General features: G+C 48.7%; 1 protein-coding gene across 1 annotated transcript in view; it reads left to right on the top strand.

Annotated features, from left to right (window-relative positions):
• Positions 1 to 1,192: 1,192 nt before the first annotated feature.
• The window catches only part of zanl (zonadhesin, like), a gene marked incomplete at both ends in the record, with an annotated part of 30,143 nt that continues 16,644 nt past the window's right edge, over positions 1,193 to 14,691 (top strand). Inside the window, 22 exons of the mRNA XM_084451603.1 lie at positions 1,193 to 1,199; positions 2,487 to 2,633; positions 3,115 to 3,380; positions 4,416 to 4,500; positions 4,603 to 4,761; positions 5,677 to 5,844; positions 6,146 to 6,243; positions 6,398 to 6,476; positions 6,618 to 7,577; positions 7,673 to 7,866; positions 8,198 to 8,339; positions 8,716 to 8,963; positions 9,066 to 9,214; positions 9,594 to 9,722; positions 9,870 to 10,008; positions 10,337 to 10,478; positions 10,594 to 10,793; positions 11,634 to 11,772; positions 12,020 to 12,136; positions 12,909 to 13,033; positions 13,821 to 13,966; positions 14,278 to 14,421. Coding sequence (XP_084307729.1) covers positions 1,193 to 1,199; positions 2,487 to 2,633; positions 3,115 to 3,380; positions 4,416 to 4,500; positions 4,603 to 4,761; positions 5,677 to 5,844; positions 6,146 to 6,243; positions 6,398 to 6,476; positions 6,618 to 7,577; positions 7,673 to 7,866; positions 8,198 to 8,339; positions 8,716 to 8,963; positions 9,066 to 9,214; positions 9,594 to 9,722; positions 9,870 to 10,008; positions 10,337 to 10,478; positions 10,594 to 10,793; positions 11,634 to 11,772; positions 12,020 to 12,136; positions 12,909 to 13,033; positions 13,821 to 13,966; positions 14,278 to 14,421 — 3,983 coding nt within the window. The remainder of the gene's footprint in view (positions 1,200 to 2,486; positions 2,634 to 3,114; positions 3,381 to 4,415; positions 4,501 to 4,602; positions 4,762 to 5,676; positions 5,845 to 6,145; positions 6,244 to 6,397; positions 6,477 to 6,617; positions 7,578 to 7,672; positions 7,867 to 8,197; positions 8,340 to 8,715; positions 8,964 to 9,065; positions 9,215 to 9,593; positions 9,723 to 9,869; positions 10,009 to 10,336; positions 10,479 to 10,593; positions 10,794 to 11,633; positions 11,773 to 12,019; positions 12,137 to 12,908; positions 13,034 to 13,820; positions 13,967 to 14,277; positions 14,422 to 14,691) is intronic.

The following is a 14,691-nucleotide window of genomic DNA, read 5'->3' as shown; positions in this document are numbered from 1 at the left end:
CCACCTCTGATCATCCCCCCCCCCCCCCCCCTCAACCCAGGTCAAGGTACCTGTACAGTAGGTATAAAAGACTGCTTCTCCTTCTCCTCCATCTCCTACCCTGCTAACTGAACAGTTAGCCATGGAAAAGTTAAAGTTTTTATGTGTGCTATTGTGGATAAGTGGATGCAGCACAGAGAGACACACACAGTGGTGAGTTACAGTTAATAGCAATTAACTCATACAATAGATTGTATAATTTAACTTCATCAGTTAATTGATGGATTTATTTCTGTCATTTGAAGGAATTCAAAGCAACTTTATTCCTGGATTCATTTTGTTCAGTTCAGTTTGTTATTGTACAAATGTGGATGTTGGCTAATCTTGGCTAAATTGCATAGCCAAGCCGTGATACAGAGATTCTCAGTGTCTTTGGAAGTGATATAGTAGTATCTAGTTCAGTTTTCGCCAAACTATCATCTCATCTTCTTACATTCTGCATAGTGGAATGTGAAGTACAACATTATGTGTAACTTCAATTTGCAGCCAGGAAGAACATTTTGATTTTAAAACAGCAAGAAACGGCTTTAAAAAGTGGACAGATGCTCGTCCAAGCATTTTAAAAGTGTGTGTGCAACCTTCTTTTTGACTTGATTGATATTATGACTGCTTGTCATAGCACCATAGATAGATGCAGTATAACTGAGCTGTCCGGTCTTAGTACTGTATATGTGTTTTTCTCTTGTCTTATGTTCTACTGTACTGTACATTCTAATGATTTTGTACATTCTACTGTACGCTATAATGATTTTGTTTTCATTTTCCATACAGTGATGGAACTGAGAGAGATGCTGGTAAGTTAGTACCTAGTACTAGAACTTAGTACATAGATAGTACATTAGTGCTTCTGCTACATTCGTACGTCAGCATTATTACTTAGGCAAAGCAAGGTAAGTTTATTTGTAAAGCACATTTCAGCAACAAGGCAATTCAAAGTGCTTTACATGAAACATTAAAAGCATCAAGACAAAGTGCAAGAGAAACACATTATAAAACACATTATAAAAGGACATAAAACGAAACGCAAAAAACACATTATGAAAGGACATTTAAAACAAAATGCAGGAAAAAATAAAATACAAGAATAAAGTTAGTATGTTGACAGTACGTTCAGTCCTCTCTGGGTCTGGGTCTTTCTCTGTATCTGGTAAACATGAGAAGTAAAGATCCTTGAATCCCTGAATTCTGACTAAGCGACCCACTAGGGAACATACAGTATATTACTGTATTATGTATATTGGAGCTGTGTGTGTGTGTGTGTGTCTGTGTGTGCGCGTGTGTGTGTGTGTGTGCGCGCGTGTGTGTGTGTTAGTAGTGGGCTGCAACCCAACAGAATTAGCTCTCCAGGGGGGACTTCCATTGTTTACCAATTCTGGTAGAGAGAGAGGGCGAGAGAGAAAGAGAGTGGGGAGAGAGAGAGAGAGAGAGAGGGAGGGAAAGAGAGAGAGGGGAGGGAGGGAGAAAGAGAGCAGGGGGAGAGAGAGAGAGGGGGAGAGAGAAAGAGAGAGGGGGAGGGAGGGAAAAAGAGAGTGTGGGGAGAGAGAGAGAGAGAGAGAGAGAGAGAGGGAGGGAAAGAGAGAGGGTCGGGGGAGGGGGGGTAAGAAAAAGGGAGGAAGAAAGAGAGAGGGAGATAAGATACAAGGGAGGGACGAGAAAGCTCACCATCACGTGACCATCCCTCATCCTTCGTTCGCAACGTCCTTGGGTCAGCTTTGGACTTTACCTCCCTCCACACGTTTATCATCCCCCCCTATCTGCGCCTCCATCCCTCCATCCCAGGGCCACCTGCCTACCGGCACGCCCGCTGTGGCGAAACAGCACCGCCCCACGGAGGGGCAGTAAAAGTGGGTTTAGTGGCTGGGTGGTGCCTCCTTCTGGTTCCTCGAGCCATAAAAGATTCCCCGTTTATCAAGAGATAAAGGTATTTTGTTGCCGATACCCACGGAGATCAGGAAGCTCGTAGCCTGTGGAGGAAAGTTGACGACGCCCGCCCCACTTTTTCTGGGCTATCATCAAATACTGTTTTCATTGGTTAAGTTATGAGGGGATGTCATGTTATTTTAACAGAAGCACTTACGCCTCTCTCTCTTTCTCTCTCTCTCTCTCCTCTATCTTCCATCTCTTCCCCTCTTTTCTCTTCCCACCTCCTCCCCTCTCTCCCTTCTCCTCCCGCCTCCCTCCTCCTCCTCCCCTTCCTCTCTCCCTCCTCCTCCTCCCCTCTCCCTCTCCTCCCCCTCCCCTCTCTCTCCCTCCTCTTCCTCCCCTCTCTCTCCTCCTCCCCTTCCTCTCTCTCCTCCTCCTCCCCTTCCTCTCTCCCTCCTCCTCCTCCCCTCTCCCTCTCCTCCCCCTCCCCTCTCTCTCCTCCTCCTCCTCCCCTTCCTCTCTCCCTCCTCCTCCTCCCCTCTCCCTCTCCTCCTCCTCCCCTCTCTCTCACTCCTCCTCCTCAGTGGTCCTGACCTCCTGCGACTTCAACCATGATTCCGAGCCCTTCTGCAGATTCAAGCAGGACTCCGCCGACCACAGCGACTGGACCCGGCACCGTGGCCCCACCCCCTCCGACTTCACCGGGCCCAGCGGGGACTACCCGGACGGCAGTGAGTGGACCCGCCTCCGTGACCTGGTCCAATCGGGCGGTCCCGGTCCTCTAGAATTCATACTGGGCTCATGTGATTCTGTCTAATAGACTGTTTTTTTGCACAGGTCATCATTCCAAATAAGAAATTGTTCTTAATTGACCTGTCTGTATAGACAGGTCAATTAAAGGTTAATAATATGTTAATTTGAAGGTTAATAATATGTTTCTTGGGAATTGGGGGTGGGGGCATATAAAGGGATAATGCATAGTTTTTTAAGCCTGGTTCATTATTTCCCATGTAATCACTAAGACCAAAGTAAAGAGACACCAGTTAACAGACACCAATAAAGAGACACCAATAAAGAGACACCAGTAAAGAGACACCAGTAAAGAAACACCAACACAGAGACACCAGTAAAGAGACACCAGTAAAAAGATACTCTCTTTCTTTTTGCCTTCTCTCTCTCTCTCTCTCTCTCTCTCTCTCTCTCTCTCCGCAGACGGCTTCTACATCTACCACGAAGCCGACAACGTGGCCAACGGGCAGAAGGCCCGTCTGCTCAGCCCCGCTCTCTCTTCGGGCTTGGCCCACGTCTGCGTCCAGTTCCGCTACTACATGTACGGCTCGGACAACCAGAACAAGCTGCGCGTCCTGGCCAAGCGGCCCAGCGCCGAGGACGTGGTCTGGGAGAAGACGGGGATACAGAGCCCCTCCTGGCTGGCCGGAGCCATCACTGTGGCTAAGCCCGCCGGACAGACCGTCACTGTGAGTGTGTGTGTGTGTGTGTGTGTGTGTGTGTGTGTGTGTGTGTGTGTGTAGTTGTGTGTGTGTGTGTGTGTGTTGGGTGGGGGGAGTTGGCACAGAAAGCCTTTGTCGGGTCATTGAGTGCGTATTATCTTGTGGCTCCTTTTTATTTTATTTTATAGATTTCGTAGAGAATGAGATAAAAGTGCTCGAGTCGGTCTGACTTTGACTTTAACACGTTTTAGGGAGCAGGTGTGTGTGTGTGTGTGTGTGTGTGTGTGTGTGTGTGTGTGTGATGAATCAGATATCCTGTAGTCTTTTACGAACCCTAGAGAATGTTAACAACTCTCTTAACTCTCCTCCTCTCTCCTCCACCAATAGTTGTAAAGCAATCTGTGTTCACCCACACGTGCACACGCACACACACACACACACACACACACACACCTGGGAGGGCTTTCTTTACATTAAGCCTTTCACTCACACACCTGTACTTTCACTGAAGGTTTACAGTTGTCAGACTTTACCCTATGCAGTCCCACCCACTTATATAAGAAGAGTTATTCTAATATTAACTTAGAGTGACCGCCTTCTCAGGTGAATTGACTGAAACAAGATTGTTAATGTGCTATGGTGATTATGGCTTGACCCTTTGTGTGTGTGTGCGTGTGCGTGTGTGTGTGTTTAGAGGCTATACTGAGAGTGTGTTTTTCTGTGTGTGTAGATCGTTTGTGAGACTATACTAAGTGTGTTTCTGTGTGTGTAGATCGTTTGTGAGACTATACTGAGTGTGTTTCTGTGTGTGTAGATCGTGTGTGAGACTATACTGAGTGTGTTTCTGTGTGTGTAGATTGTTTGTGAGACTATACTGAGTGTGTTTCTGTGTGTGTAGATCGTGTGTGAGACTATACTGAGTGTGTTTCTGTGTGTAGATCATGTGTGAGACTATACTGAGTGTGTTTCTGTGTGTGTAGATCGTGTGTGAGACTATACTGAGTGTGTTTCTGTGTGTGTAGATCGTGTGTGAGACTATACTGAGTGTGTTTCTGTGTGTAGATTGTGTTTGAGGCACAGCGAGGATTCAGCTCCTCCTGTGATACGGCCCTGGACAACATAGTCATCAGTGATGGAGCCTGTCCCTGTGAGTTCCCCGTTCCCCTCTCTCTCTCTCTGTCTCTTACCCTCTCCCTTCACGCGTCTCACGTCTTCGCTAACCCCCAACACGTCTACCGTACTTCCACAGCCTGTCTGACTGGCTGCGACTTTGACGAGGATGGCGGAGACCTGTGTGGCTGGGCTGTCCTGACTCCCGAGCACCCGGACATCTTCGGCTGGGAACCCTGGAACGGCCCCACCTCCACGGAAGGCACCGGACCAGATGACGACTTCTCCAAACCGGGCTGTGAGTGCACCGACGTCCGTCGCCTCCGCAGACCTAGACATGGAGGACTGCGTTTGTTTTAGCTTATGCACCTCTCACAGTAGACGTAACCTACTTCTGGCATCTCAAACATGCACACAGTACAAGATTTGAAAATAACGGCTTATCACACACAACTACAGGATTTTATCGTACCAGAGGGCGCAACGAAGTTGTAAAGTAGTGTCGTAATAATCTAAATATCAAACATGTTATTTGATATGATCAGGGCAGCCCCAATGGGTTTGCAAGCCGACCGGGAGGTATAAAATTGGATCTGTAAACCCCTCACATTACAAGATAATCTGGGCCAAACATCAGTACTGACCAACGTTCCAGACCAGATTTCGCCTACGATTTTCGGAAGGGTGAATCGGGGATAAATTGGCCCAGAAATCCTGTGTGAGCCCAGCATTATGCAGCAGGAAACCAGGTTCTATGACATCATAAGAAATTAGCACATAGGGCTCGGGTTGTTGCAACCTCGCAATCTGATTGGTTAAGAGCTGTTGTATATTCTTTACAGTTCTATTTGAAATATTACTGCGCCCATAATAGCTTTGCTAGGAAGCCATGTATCAAACAAGCTTAACATTTTATTTGGGAAAAAGCAGGTTAATTCTCCTCTTGATAAAGGGTCTATCCAAAGCAATTTACAATGAAGGCCTCTCATTCACCCATTCACACACACACCAATGGCGGCCGCTGCCATGCAAGGCGCTAGCCTGCTCATAGTGAGCAATTTGGGGTTCAGGGCCATTCGAACCGCCGACCCTACGATCATTGGGTGACCCGCTCTACCTCCTGAGCTATACAGCCACCACATCCCTCCCTCTTAAGCCCTCGGTGGACTAATTGTCCTCCTTTCATCTCCCCTCTTCTCCTCCTCCTCTGCAGTCGGCAGCTACATGCTGATGGACTCCTATTCTTCGGTCCCGGGCGCCAGGGCAGAGCTGAGAAGCCCGGTAACCGCCGCCACCACCAGTTGTCTGGACCTCACCTTCCACTACTATCTGTTTGGTACCGCCGCCAACATGGCCATCAACATCCACGCCGTCACTCCCGGTAAGACTCACACACACACACACACACACACACCCTGGTTCAGTCTGTCACACTCCAGGTAAGACTCACACACACGCACACACACCGGTTCATTCTGTTACACTCTCGGTAAGACTCACACACACACACATACCTTCATATGTCACAAACCCGGTAAGACTCACTGGTTTGCAGCTGACAGTGTCGAGAGATGAAAGTAGACAAGCAGCACACATCCTTGAACTTCGGCTGACCTGTTTACCTTCTCTCTACCTCCACTCTCCCTCTCCCTCTCTCTCTCTTTCTCCCCCATCTCCTCCAGGTGGTGGTCTCGGAGCTGTTCTCTTTAGTGTGAAGGGGAACCAGGGTCGGGGCTGGAGGCCTGCGGAGGTTCGCTACCTCGGAACCGCTGACATCCAGGTGCTTAGACCCCTTCATCACCATATAGTGCTTTTAAAGACATACCACCGTTCAGGACATAATTTACATCCTTGTAAACATAGTACCTTACAAACCTTTGAGGTGGTTGCAGCAACTATACTTTATACTGTCTGTGTGTCTGTCTGTATTATAGTTTGTGATTGTAGGGGTGTTTGGTGAAACTGACAAGACAGACATCGCGGTGGACAGTGTATGCATCATGGCCTGCACAGGTAAGAACATTACCTGAAAAACTGTAGGGGAAAAAAGTAAATCAAGTGAAATTCTGGATATCCGACATAAGAAGTGGACATCCATTTCACCTCGAACATAGTTTAGTTGTATCCGATCAAATTCTCATCTTTTCTTTTCAGCTCCACCCCCAACTACACCTAGTCCATCAACACCTGGACCAACTACAGCCAAACCACCAACTCCTGGTCCAACTACAGCCAAACCACCAACTCCTGGTCCAACTACAGCCAAACCACCAACTCCTGGACCAACTACAGCCAAACCACCAACTCCTGGTCCAACTACAGCCAAACCACCAACTCCTGGTCCAACTACAGCCAAACCACCAACTCCTGGACCCACTACAGCCAAACCACCAACTCCTGGACCAACTACAGCCAAACCGCCAACTCCTGGACCCACTACACCCAAACCACCAACTCCTGGACCAACTACAGCCAAACCACCAACTCCTGGACCCACTACAGCTAAACCGCCAACTCCTGGTCCAACTACAGCCAAACCACCAACTCCTGGTCCAACTACAGCCAAACCACCAACTCCTGGTCCAACTACAGCCAAACCACCAACTCCTGGACCCACTACAGCCAAACCACCAACTCCAGGTCCAACTACAGCTAAACCGCCAACTCCTGGCCCAACTACAGCTAAACCGCCAACTCCTGGTCCAACTACAGCTAAACCACCAACTCCTGGTCCAACTACAGCAAAACCACCAACTCCTGGACCCACTACAGCCAAACCACCAACTCCTGGACCCACTACAGCCAAACCACCAACTCCAGGTCCAACTACAGCTAAACCGCCAACTCCTGGTCCAACTACAGCTAAACCGCCAACTCCTGGACCCACTACAGCCAAACCACCAACTCCTGGTCCAACTACAGCCAAACCACCAACTCCTGGTCCAACTACAGCTAAACCGCCAACTCCTGGTCCAACTACAGCAAAACCACCAACTCCTGGACCCACTACAGCCAAACCGCCAACTCCTGGCCCAACTACCTCTAAACCATCCACCACTAAACCCACTACAGTCAAGCCAACAACACCCAAACCAACAACTAACAAACCACCAGGTAGGAATACATGCAAACTAAGATCAGAGACCCATTAAATCTTCTGCGATGACCTCACTTCCTCCCTCTTCGTCCGGCTCTCCTCTTCTCTTCAGTGACGTGCCCCCCTAACGCCGAGTACATCGAGTGTGGACCGGCATGCATCCCCAGCTGTAAGGAACCCTCCACCAACTGTACTGGCTCCTGCATCAACGGCTGTTTCTGTAAGCCAGGATACGTCTTCAAGGGCCGTCGCTGCGTTCGCTTGGACCAGTGCGGCTGTCTGGACGAACACAACAACTACTATGAGGTCAGAGGTCATGGGTTATGAACAGTTATAAAAGCTTATGAACTGCTGAAGTCATGAACTGTTCTAAGCACATGTGAACACTTATGAATGCCTATCAGCACGTACAAATGCTTATGAACAACAAATATGAATACCTGAGAATGCTAGCTGATGCCTATGAACATGTGAATTCCCAAGGATGCGTGTGGATGTTTATGAATGCTTCTATTGTCATTTTGTGGCCGAGGTCTTATTTCTTACAAAACTCGACTTTCCTGCAATTAACAACGAGAAAAACCTGTAAGCCCAGAGCTGACCAGCCAGTATCCTCCGTGTGTCTTACCTCGTCTAGCCTGGGGAAATCATCTTTGGTGACAGCTGCTCCAAGATGTGTCGCTGTGCCGGGAACTACACCCTGGAGTGTGTGGACAACACCTGCCTCCCCACAGAAGAGTGTCGCAACGTCGGCGGCGTCTCGGGCTGCTACCCTAAAGGTAGAGATGTCATCAGGGAACGTTCTAGAAAGAAAGCTGTTGTGGAATCCTATGTGGAATAGGTATCCACAGTATCTAACTCTAGGACACTCTTGCTGAATTCTAACTCTAGAACATTCCTGCTGAATTCTAATTCTAGAACATGACTGAGTTCTCCTCAGGCACAGGCCTACAAGTAGGACACCGGATGGAACCCAATGGGGGCATTTTCCCCAGACCCAGATTAATATTAAGTCATTTTACACTTCCACGTTTTAAATTTAGTAGGATCCCCATTAGCTCACGCCAAACTGACAACCAGTCACCTTGGGGTCAAATCGAAATCTAATCTTGGGGTCAAATCTAAATCAAATCTTAATCTAATCCTATTCTCCAGGCTCTTCCAGCTGCATCGCGTCAGGCGACCCCCACTACACCACCTTTGACAAGCGGCGCTACGACTTCATGGGGAACTGCAGCTACCTGATGTCGGAGCCCTGCAACTCTACCGCCTCCCTGCCGCACTTCGAGGTCCACGTGGACAACGAGAACCGCTACAACCGGCCCACCATCTCCTACGTGAAGGCCGTGCACGTGTACGTGCGCGGGGTGAAGGTCTCCATCCTGAAGGGAGGCACCGTGCAGGTGAGATGGAGGGATGGAGAAGAGGAGAGAGAGAGTGACGGAGGAATGAGAGTGTAATCGTTGACGTAAGTGGAATCTTTTTGTTCGTCCTTTTCATTCTAGCTCAACGGCACCAACGTGAACCTGCCTCTGAACCTGGCAACAGGCGTGTCTGTGTTCCTGGCTGGAAAGCACTATACGGTTGCCATGGACTTTGGCGTGTCTGTACGCTATGACGGCAACCATTTCATGGACATCAAAGCTATTAAAGAGTAAGTGGAAACATACACACACACACACACACTACAGAAAGCACAGCCACTTTCTATGACACAGACACTTTCTAAGTCATTACACAATGCTTTATAACGTTTATGATTATTTAATAAAGAATTATGAATATTTATGAGTGCTTATAACTATAGTTATACAGTGCAATAAGCAGATTATAATGCATTATAAGTAGGTTTATAATGCATTATAGACATGGGCGTCAAAGTATGTGTTACCGGCATCGTAATATGAGTCATTTGTATATGAAACTTCCCTCAACGCAATGCTCTATGTGTCTGTGTGTGTGTGTATGTGTGTGTGTGTGTGTGTGTGTGTGTGTGTGTGTGTGTGTGTGTGTGTGTGTGTGTGTGTGTGTAGCTACAAGAACCAGCTGTGTGGACTGTGCGGAGACTACAACGGAAACTCTAAGGATGATTTCCGGAAACCTGACGGCTCCCTGACCACCAACGTCAAGGAGTTTGGAGACAGCTGGGTCACAGATCCTAAGTGAGTGGTATATACACACACTCATATACACACACGCACACACACACACACACACACACACATACACACACACACACACACGCACACACACACACACACACACACACACACACACACACACACTAACTCTCTTTCTCCCACCCTCAGCTGTAATAAGAAGCCCAACACCACCATCCCTGGCTGTACAGATGATGAACAGGACCGGTACGAGAGCTCGGGCTACTGTGGCATTCTGCTGGACAAGAAGGGGCCCTTCGCTGTGTGTCACCCCAGAGTCAACCCCAATGTGAGTAGATTATTATTAGATTAGGATTACAGAATAATCTGAATGTTTTGTTTGGAACTTTCAGCAAGAAAGAAAGTTATACGGTGTGTGTAAATAGTTTTGTCTTACAGTGTTGTACAAGTGCATTGAGCTGTACTGTTAGGTGAATGAAGTGTGTGTGTGTGTGTGTGTGTGTGTGTGTGTGTGTGTGTGTGTGTGTGTGTGTGTGTGTGTGTGCGTGCATGTGCGTGTGTGTGTGTTCGTGTATTTGTATGTCTGTGTGTTTGTGTGTGTGTGTGTGTGTGTGTGTGTGCGTGTGTGTGCATCTGTGTGCGTGTGTGTGTGTCAGAGCTACTTCAGGGACTGCCTGTATGACCTGTGCGAGATGGGCGGGGCCAAGCCTGTGCTGTGCGAGGCCATCGAGGCGTACGTCAACGAGTGTCAGGACCGCGGCGTCGTCATCGGGAGCTGGAGGAACGAGACCTTCTGCCGTGAGTCACACACACACACACACACTAGTGAAAGTTTTACACAGGCTTAGTCCAGTTCAGATACACAGTATCGTGGACAGATCTATTTACCCCCCCCCCCCCACACTCCCCACAGCCTTGAAATGCCCCTCCAACAGCCACTACACGCCCTGCACCAGCCCCTGTCCTGCCACCTGCGCCAAGCCCCCCACCACGGGCTGCGGCGGCCCCTGCTCCGAGGGGTGCGAGTGCGACCCCGGCTACGTCCTCAGCGCGGGGAAGTGCGTGAAGAAGGACAGCTGTGGCTGCAAGCACAACAACGGCCAGTACTATGAGGTAGGAGAGGAGAGGAGGCCAGAACTATGAGGTAGGAGAGGAGAGGAGGAGAGTACTATGAGGTAGGAGAGGGGGCCAGAACTATGAGGTAGGAGAGGAGAGGAGGCCAGAACTATGAGGTAGGAGAGGAGAGGAGGCCAGTACTAGGAGGTAGGAGAGGAGAGGAGGCCAGAACTATGAGGTAGGAGAGGAGAGGAGGCCAGAACTATGAGGTAGGAGAGGAGAGGAGGCCAGTACTATGAGGTAGGAGAGGAGAGGAGGAGAGTACTACGAGGTAGGAGAGGAGAGGAGGCCAGAACTATGAGGTAGGAGAGGAGGCCAGAACTATGAGGTAGGAGAGGAGAGGAGGCCAGTACTATGAGGTAGGAGAGGAGAGGAGGCCAGAACTATGAGGTAGGAGAGGAGAGGAGGCCAGTACTAGGAGGTAGGAGAGGAGAGGAGGCCAGAACTATGAGGTAGGAGAGGAGAGGAGGCCAGAACTATGAGGTAGGAGAGGAGAGGAGGCCAGTACTAGGAGGTAGGAGAGGAGAGGAGGCCAGTACTATGAGGTAGGAGAGGAGAGGAGGCCAGAACTAGGAGGTAGGAGAGGGGAGGATGCCAGTACTAGGAGGTAGGAGAGGAGAGGAGGCCAGTACTAGGAGGTAGGAGAGGAGAGGAGGCCAGTACTTGTAAGACAATGTGATTATTGTTGTATGTGTTGATGAAATTTATGTTTGTGAAATGATTATTGGGTTAATAAAGTTTTTTTGGTTTGTTTGTTTGTTTTTTTGATTTTTTGTTAAAAATATTGTAAAAAATTCTCTCTCTCTCTTTTTCTCTCTCTCTCTCTCTCTCGCTCAGCCTGGAGAGGAGTTCTACGTGGAGAACTGTCTGCTGAAGTGCCGGTGCGACGCGCCGTTCGTCACCTGCGTGGCGTCGGACTGCCCCCCGATGCACGAGTGCAAGACGGAGGGAGGAGACCTGGGATGCTACCCCACAGGTGAGTGAGTCCCCGTCGGAACGGGTCGACTGCGGGATGATGGGATTTGTAGTCCAAGTTCCAAGGGGAGGAGATGAGACGCTACCTCATTCGGACATGAATCGTCTCTCGGTCTACCTTCGTTCCCCTCTCTCCCTCTCTCACACCTGCTCTCTCTCTCTCACCCCTTCCCCTTTTCTCTCCCTTTTTCCTTTGTTCCTCTCTCTCTCCTTTCTCCCTCTCTCCTCCTTGTCCTTCTCCTCTCCAGGCTCGCAGGACTGTGTGGTATCAGGGGATCCCCACTACAACACCTTCGATAAAAAGTTCTACAGCTTCATGGGCACGTGCACCTACACCCTGGCCAGAAACTGCAAGAACACCACAGGTAACACACCACCACGTCGGAGGTCATAGGTCAGCGCGGAGCGTGCGGATAAACCGATCGAACACACGCCAGGTCACACGCCATTGTAGATGGGTAGTCAGTGTCTTTAACAGAACCTGATGGAGTTGTTGTCACATGAGGCTCTTAAAGGGACCCTGAGGAGTTTATTTTTGGTTACGAAACAGTCTCATTGTAATGTGGGTGAACCTACATTAGCCACACTTGTTTATGTGTCCATTTTCGACAAATGTTGTTTCTTGTATGTAGTTTATTTTTAGATTATTATTTTGTGGTCGGGTCGTTCAGAACTTCCTTGGAATGACGAAACGATTTACTACAGTAGCCTACGCCACCGACAAGAGACAGCGCGAGTTAAATATGACTGTTATATATTGTCAAAAGTAACGTTACTAGTAAGAGCTGTGTAATTACCTCGTCGGTGGCCATCATTCCGTCTTCAAAACACCCGGCTCAGGTAGCTAAGGTTTACGACAGTGCGCGGGGAGGCTCATGGGAAATGGGGTCTTTTTAGGCGGAAAACACTTCCACTTCCCGAAACTCCTCATAAGGCCTTTAACTTTGGGTTCTTGGTTCTATGTTCCTTAGTTTGAGAGATATTCTTGGTTCTATGCTCCCCGGTTCTACGTGAGGCTGATAAATCTGGTGTCATGTTCCTCAGTTCTCATTGTTCCACTATAACTCTGTACTTCATTTTATCTCTGAAGTGCTAGACTATTAATTCTTGGTTCCGCTGGTTCCGTTGGGTTCTCAGGTCCGTGGTTCTCTGTGGAGGGGAAGAACGAGGAGAGGGGCCTGTCCGGCTTGTCGTACCTCCGGAAGCTGTACGTCACCGTTAACGGAATCACCATCACCATGATGAAGAACAGGAGGACACTGGTCAGTCCACACACACACACACACACACTCCTGTTATGAAGCTGTTATAGCTGTTCATACCGTTGTTATGAACATGTCATAAACATATGACATTAGTTGTTATAATCAAACAGCAACATCTATGTAATACTAGAAAATATATAAAAGATGCATTAATATATCACTTACTATCAAAATACAAGCAAGGTTATCCACCAAAACAATGATATTTCTAGCATTTATGGCAATGTAATCGCAACCTTAACTCCACTTAATCTTTTATCACTACGGCTGCTTTATCAGACATTTCCACACCACATTTACAGGTCATTATAGTTCATGCATACAGTGTTTTACAGATGTCCTGTGATTCTCTCCATATCTCCCCCTAATCCCTGTGGATTAGCAGGATTACACCAGACGCACACAGCAGTTCCTTTCTAATTCCTGTTTTCTATCTCTCCTTCCTCTTTATCTCTCTGTCATCGTTTTTTTTATCTCTCTATCACTCGCTCCGCATTTCTCAGATAATCTTTTAAATCCCTTCTTTTATCGCTCTCCTCTCTCCCTCCCTCTCTTTCTCCCTCTCTCTTTTCTGGAGATTAGGAAACGGTCGGTCTTAGAACTCTCGACCCGACCCGTTCTGTTTGATCCCACGCTTGTGTCTCAGGTCTGAGCTCAAACCAGCTGTTTGTCTTCTAACACTCTCTTTCCCTCTCTCTCTCCCTCCCTCTCCCTCCCTCTCTCCCTCCCTCTCTCTCTCCCTCTGTCCCTCCCTCTCTCTCTCCCTCTGTCCCTCCCTCCACAGGTGAACGGAAAGCGCGTGGCCTTCCCTAACTCCCCCTCTCCGCTCATGTCCCTCTCGCTGGCGGGTCAGTACGTCACCCTCCAGACCACCTTCGGCCTCCGGGTCCGCTGGGACGGGAACCACTACGCCCAGATCACCGTTCCCAGGTGGGCGCGACACCGGAGAGACACCAGCCACTTCCTGTTTTTACCCCATGTCACTTCCTCCAGAAACCTGACAGGGATCAATCTCAAACACGCGGATGAATGATCTCTGTCACGTGACAGAACCGTCTGCAGGATCCGATCCAAAATACGTCCTCAATAAATCCAGATTCTCTAACGTCTCTCTAATTCTCTCCGTGATTGATGACCTCAACCCTCAATAATCCCTCTTTTCTCTTTCTTAGTATCTCCGTTTTTTTTTAAATTATTATTATTTCTCGTTCTCTCTCTCCTTCCATCCCTCCATCCCTCAGCTCCTACCAGGACCAGATGTGCGGCCTGTGCGGAGACTACGACGGCAACCCCAACAACGACTTCGAGAAGCCGGACGGAAAGCCGGCCGGAACCTCTGACGACTTCGGGAACAGCTGGCAGACGGCGGAAGACGAGGACGACACGTGAGTCCGACATCCCCGCCGGCCCGGCTGGGAATTCTATCTCTGGCGTTCCCAGAGGCCCCCGGAAGGATTTGAGGAACGTTCCGGGCCCGGTCTATGGATTAGACGGGCGTAGAGTCGACGTCGTAAACGGATGTGCGCGCGGTGGCTTATGTTTGTGTCACGGTGTAAATTTAAAAAAAAAAAATGAATATCTGGAAGAAATGGTTATACCATTTAACAATTGATACAAAATTAATCAAATCAAATCAAACTTTATTTGTATAGCGC

Source organism: Borostomias antarcticus, assembly GCF_949987555.1.
Source record: "Borostomias antarcticus genome assembly, chromosome: 17".
Classification (NCBI taxonomy): Eukaryota; Metazoa; Chordata; class Actinopteri; order Stomiiformes; family Stomiidae; genus Borostomias; species Borostomias antarcticus.
Note: the sequence above shows the minus strand (reverse complement) of the source record. Positions and strands in the feature narration are given on the sequence as shown.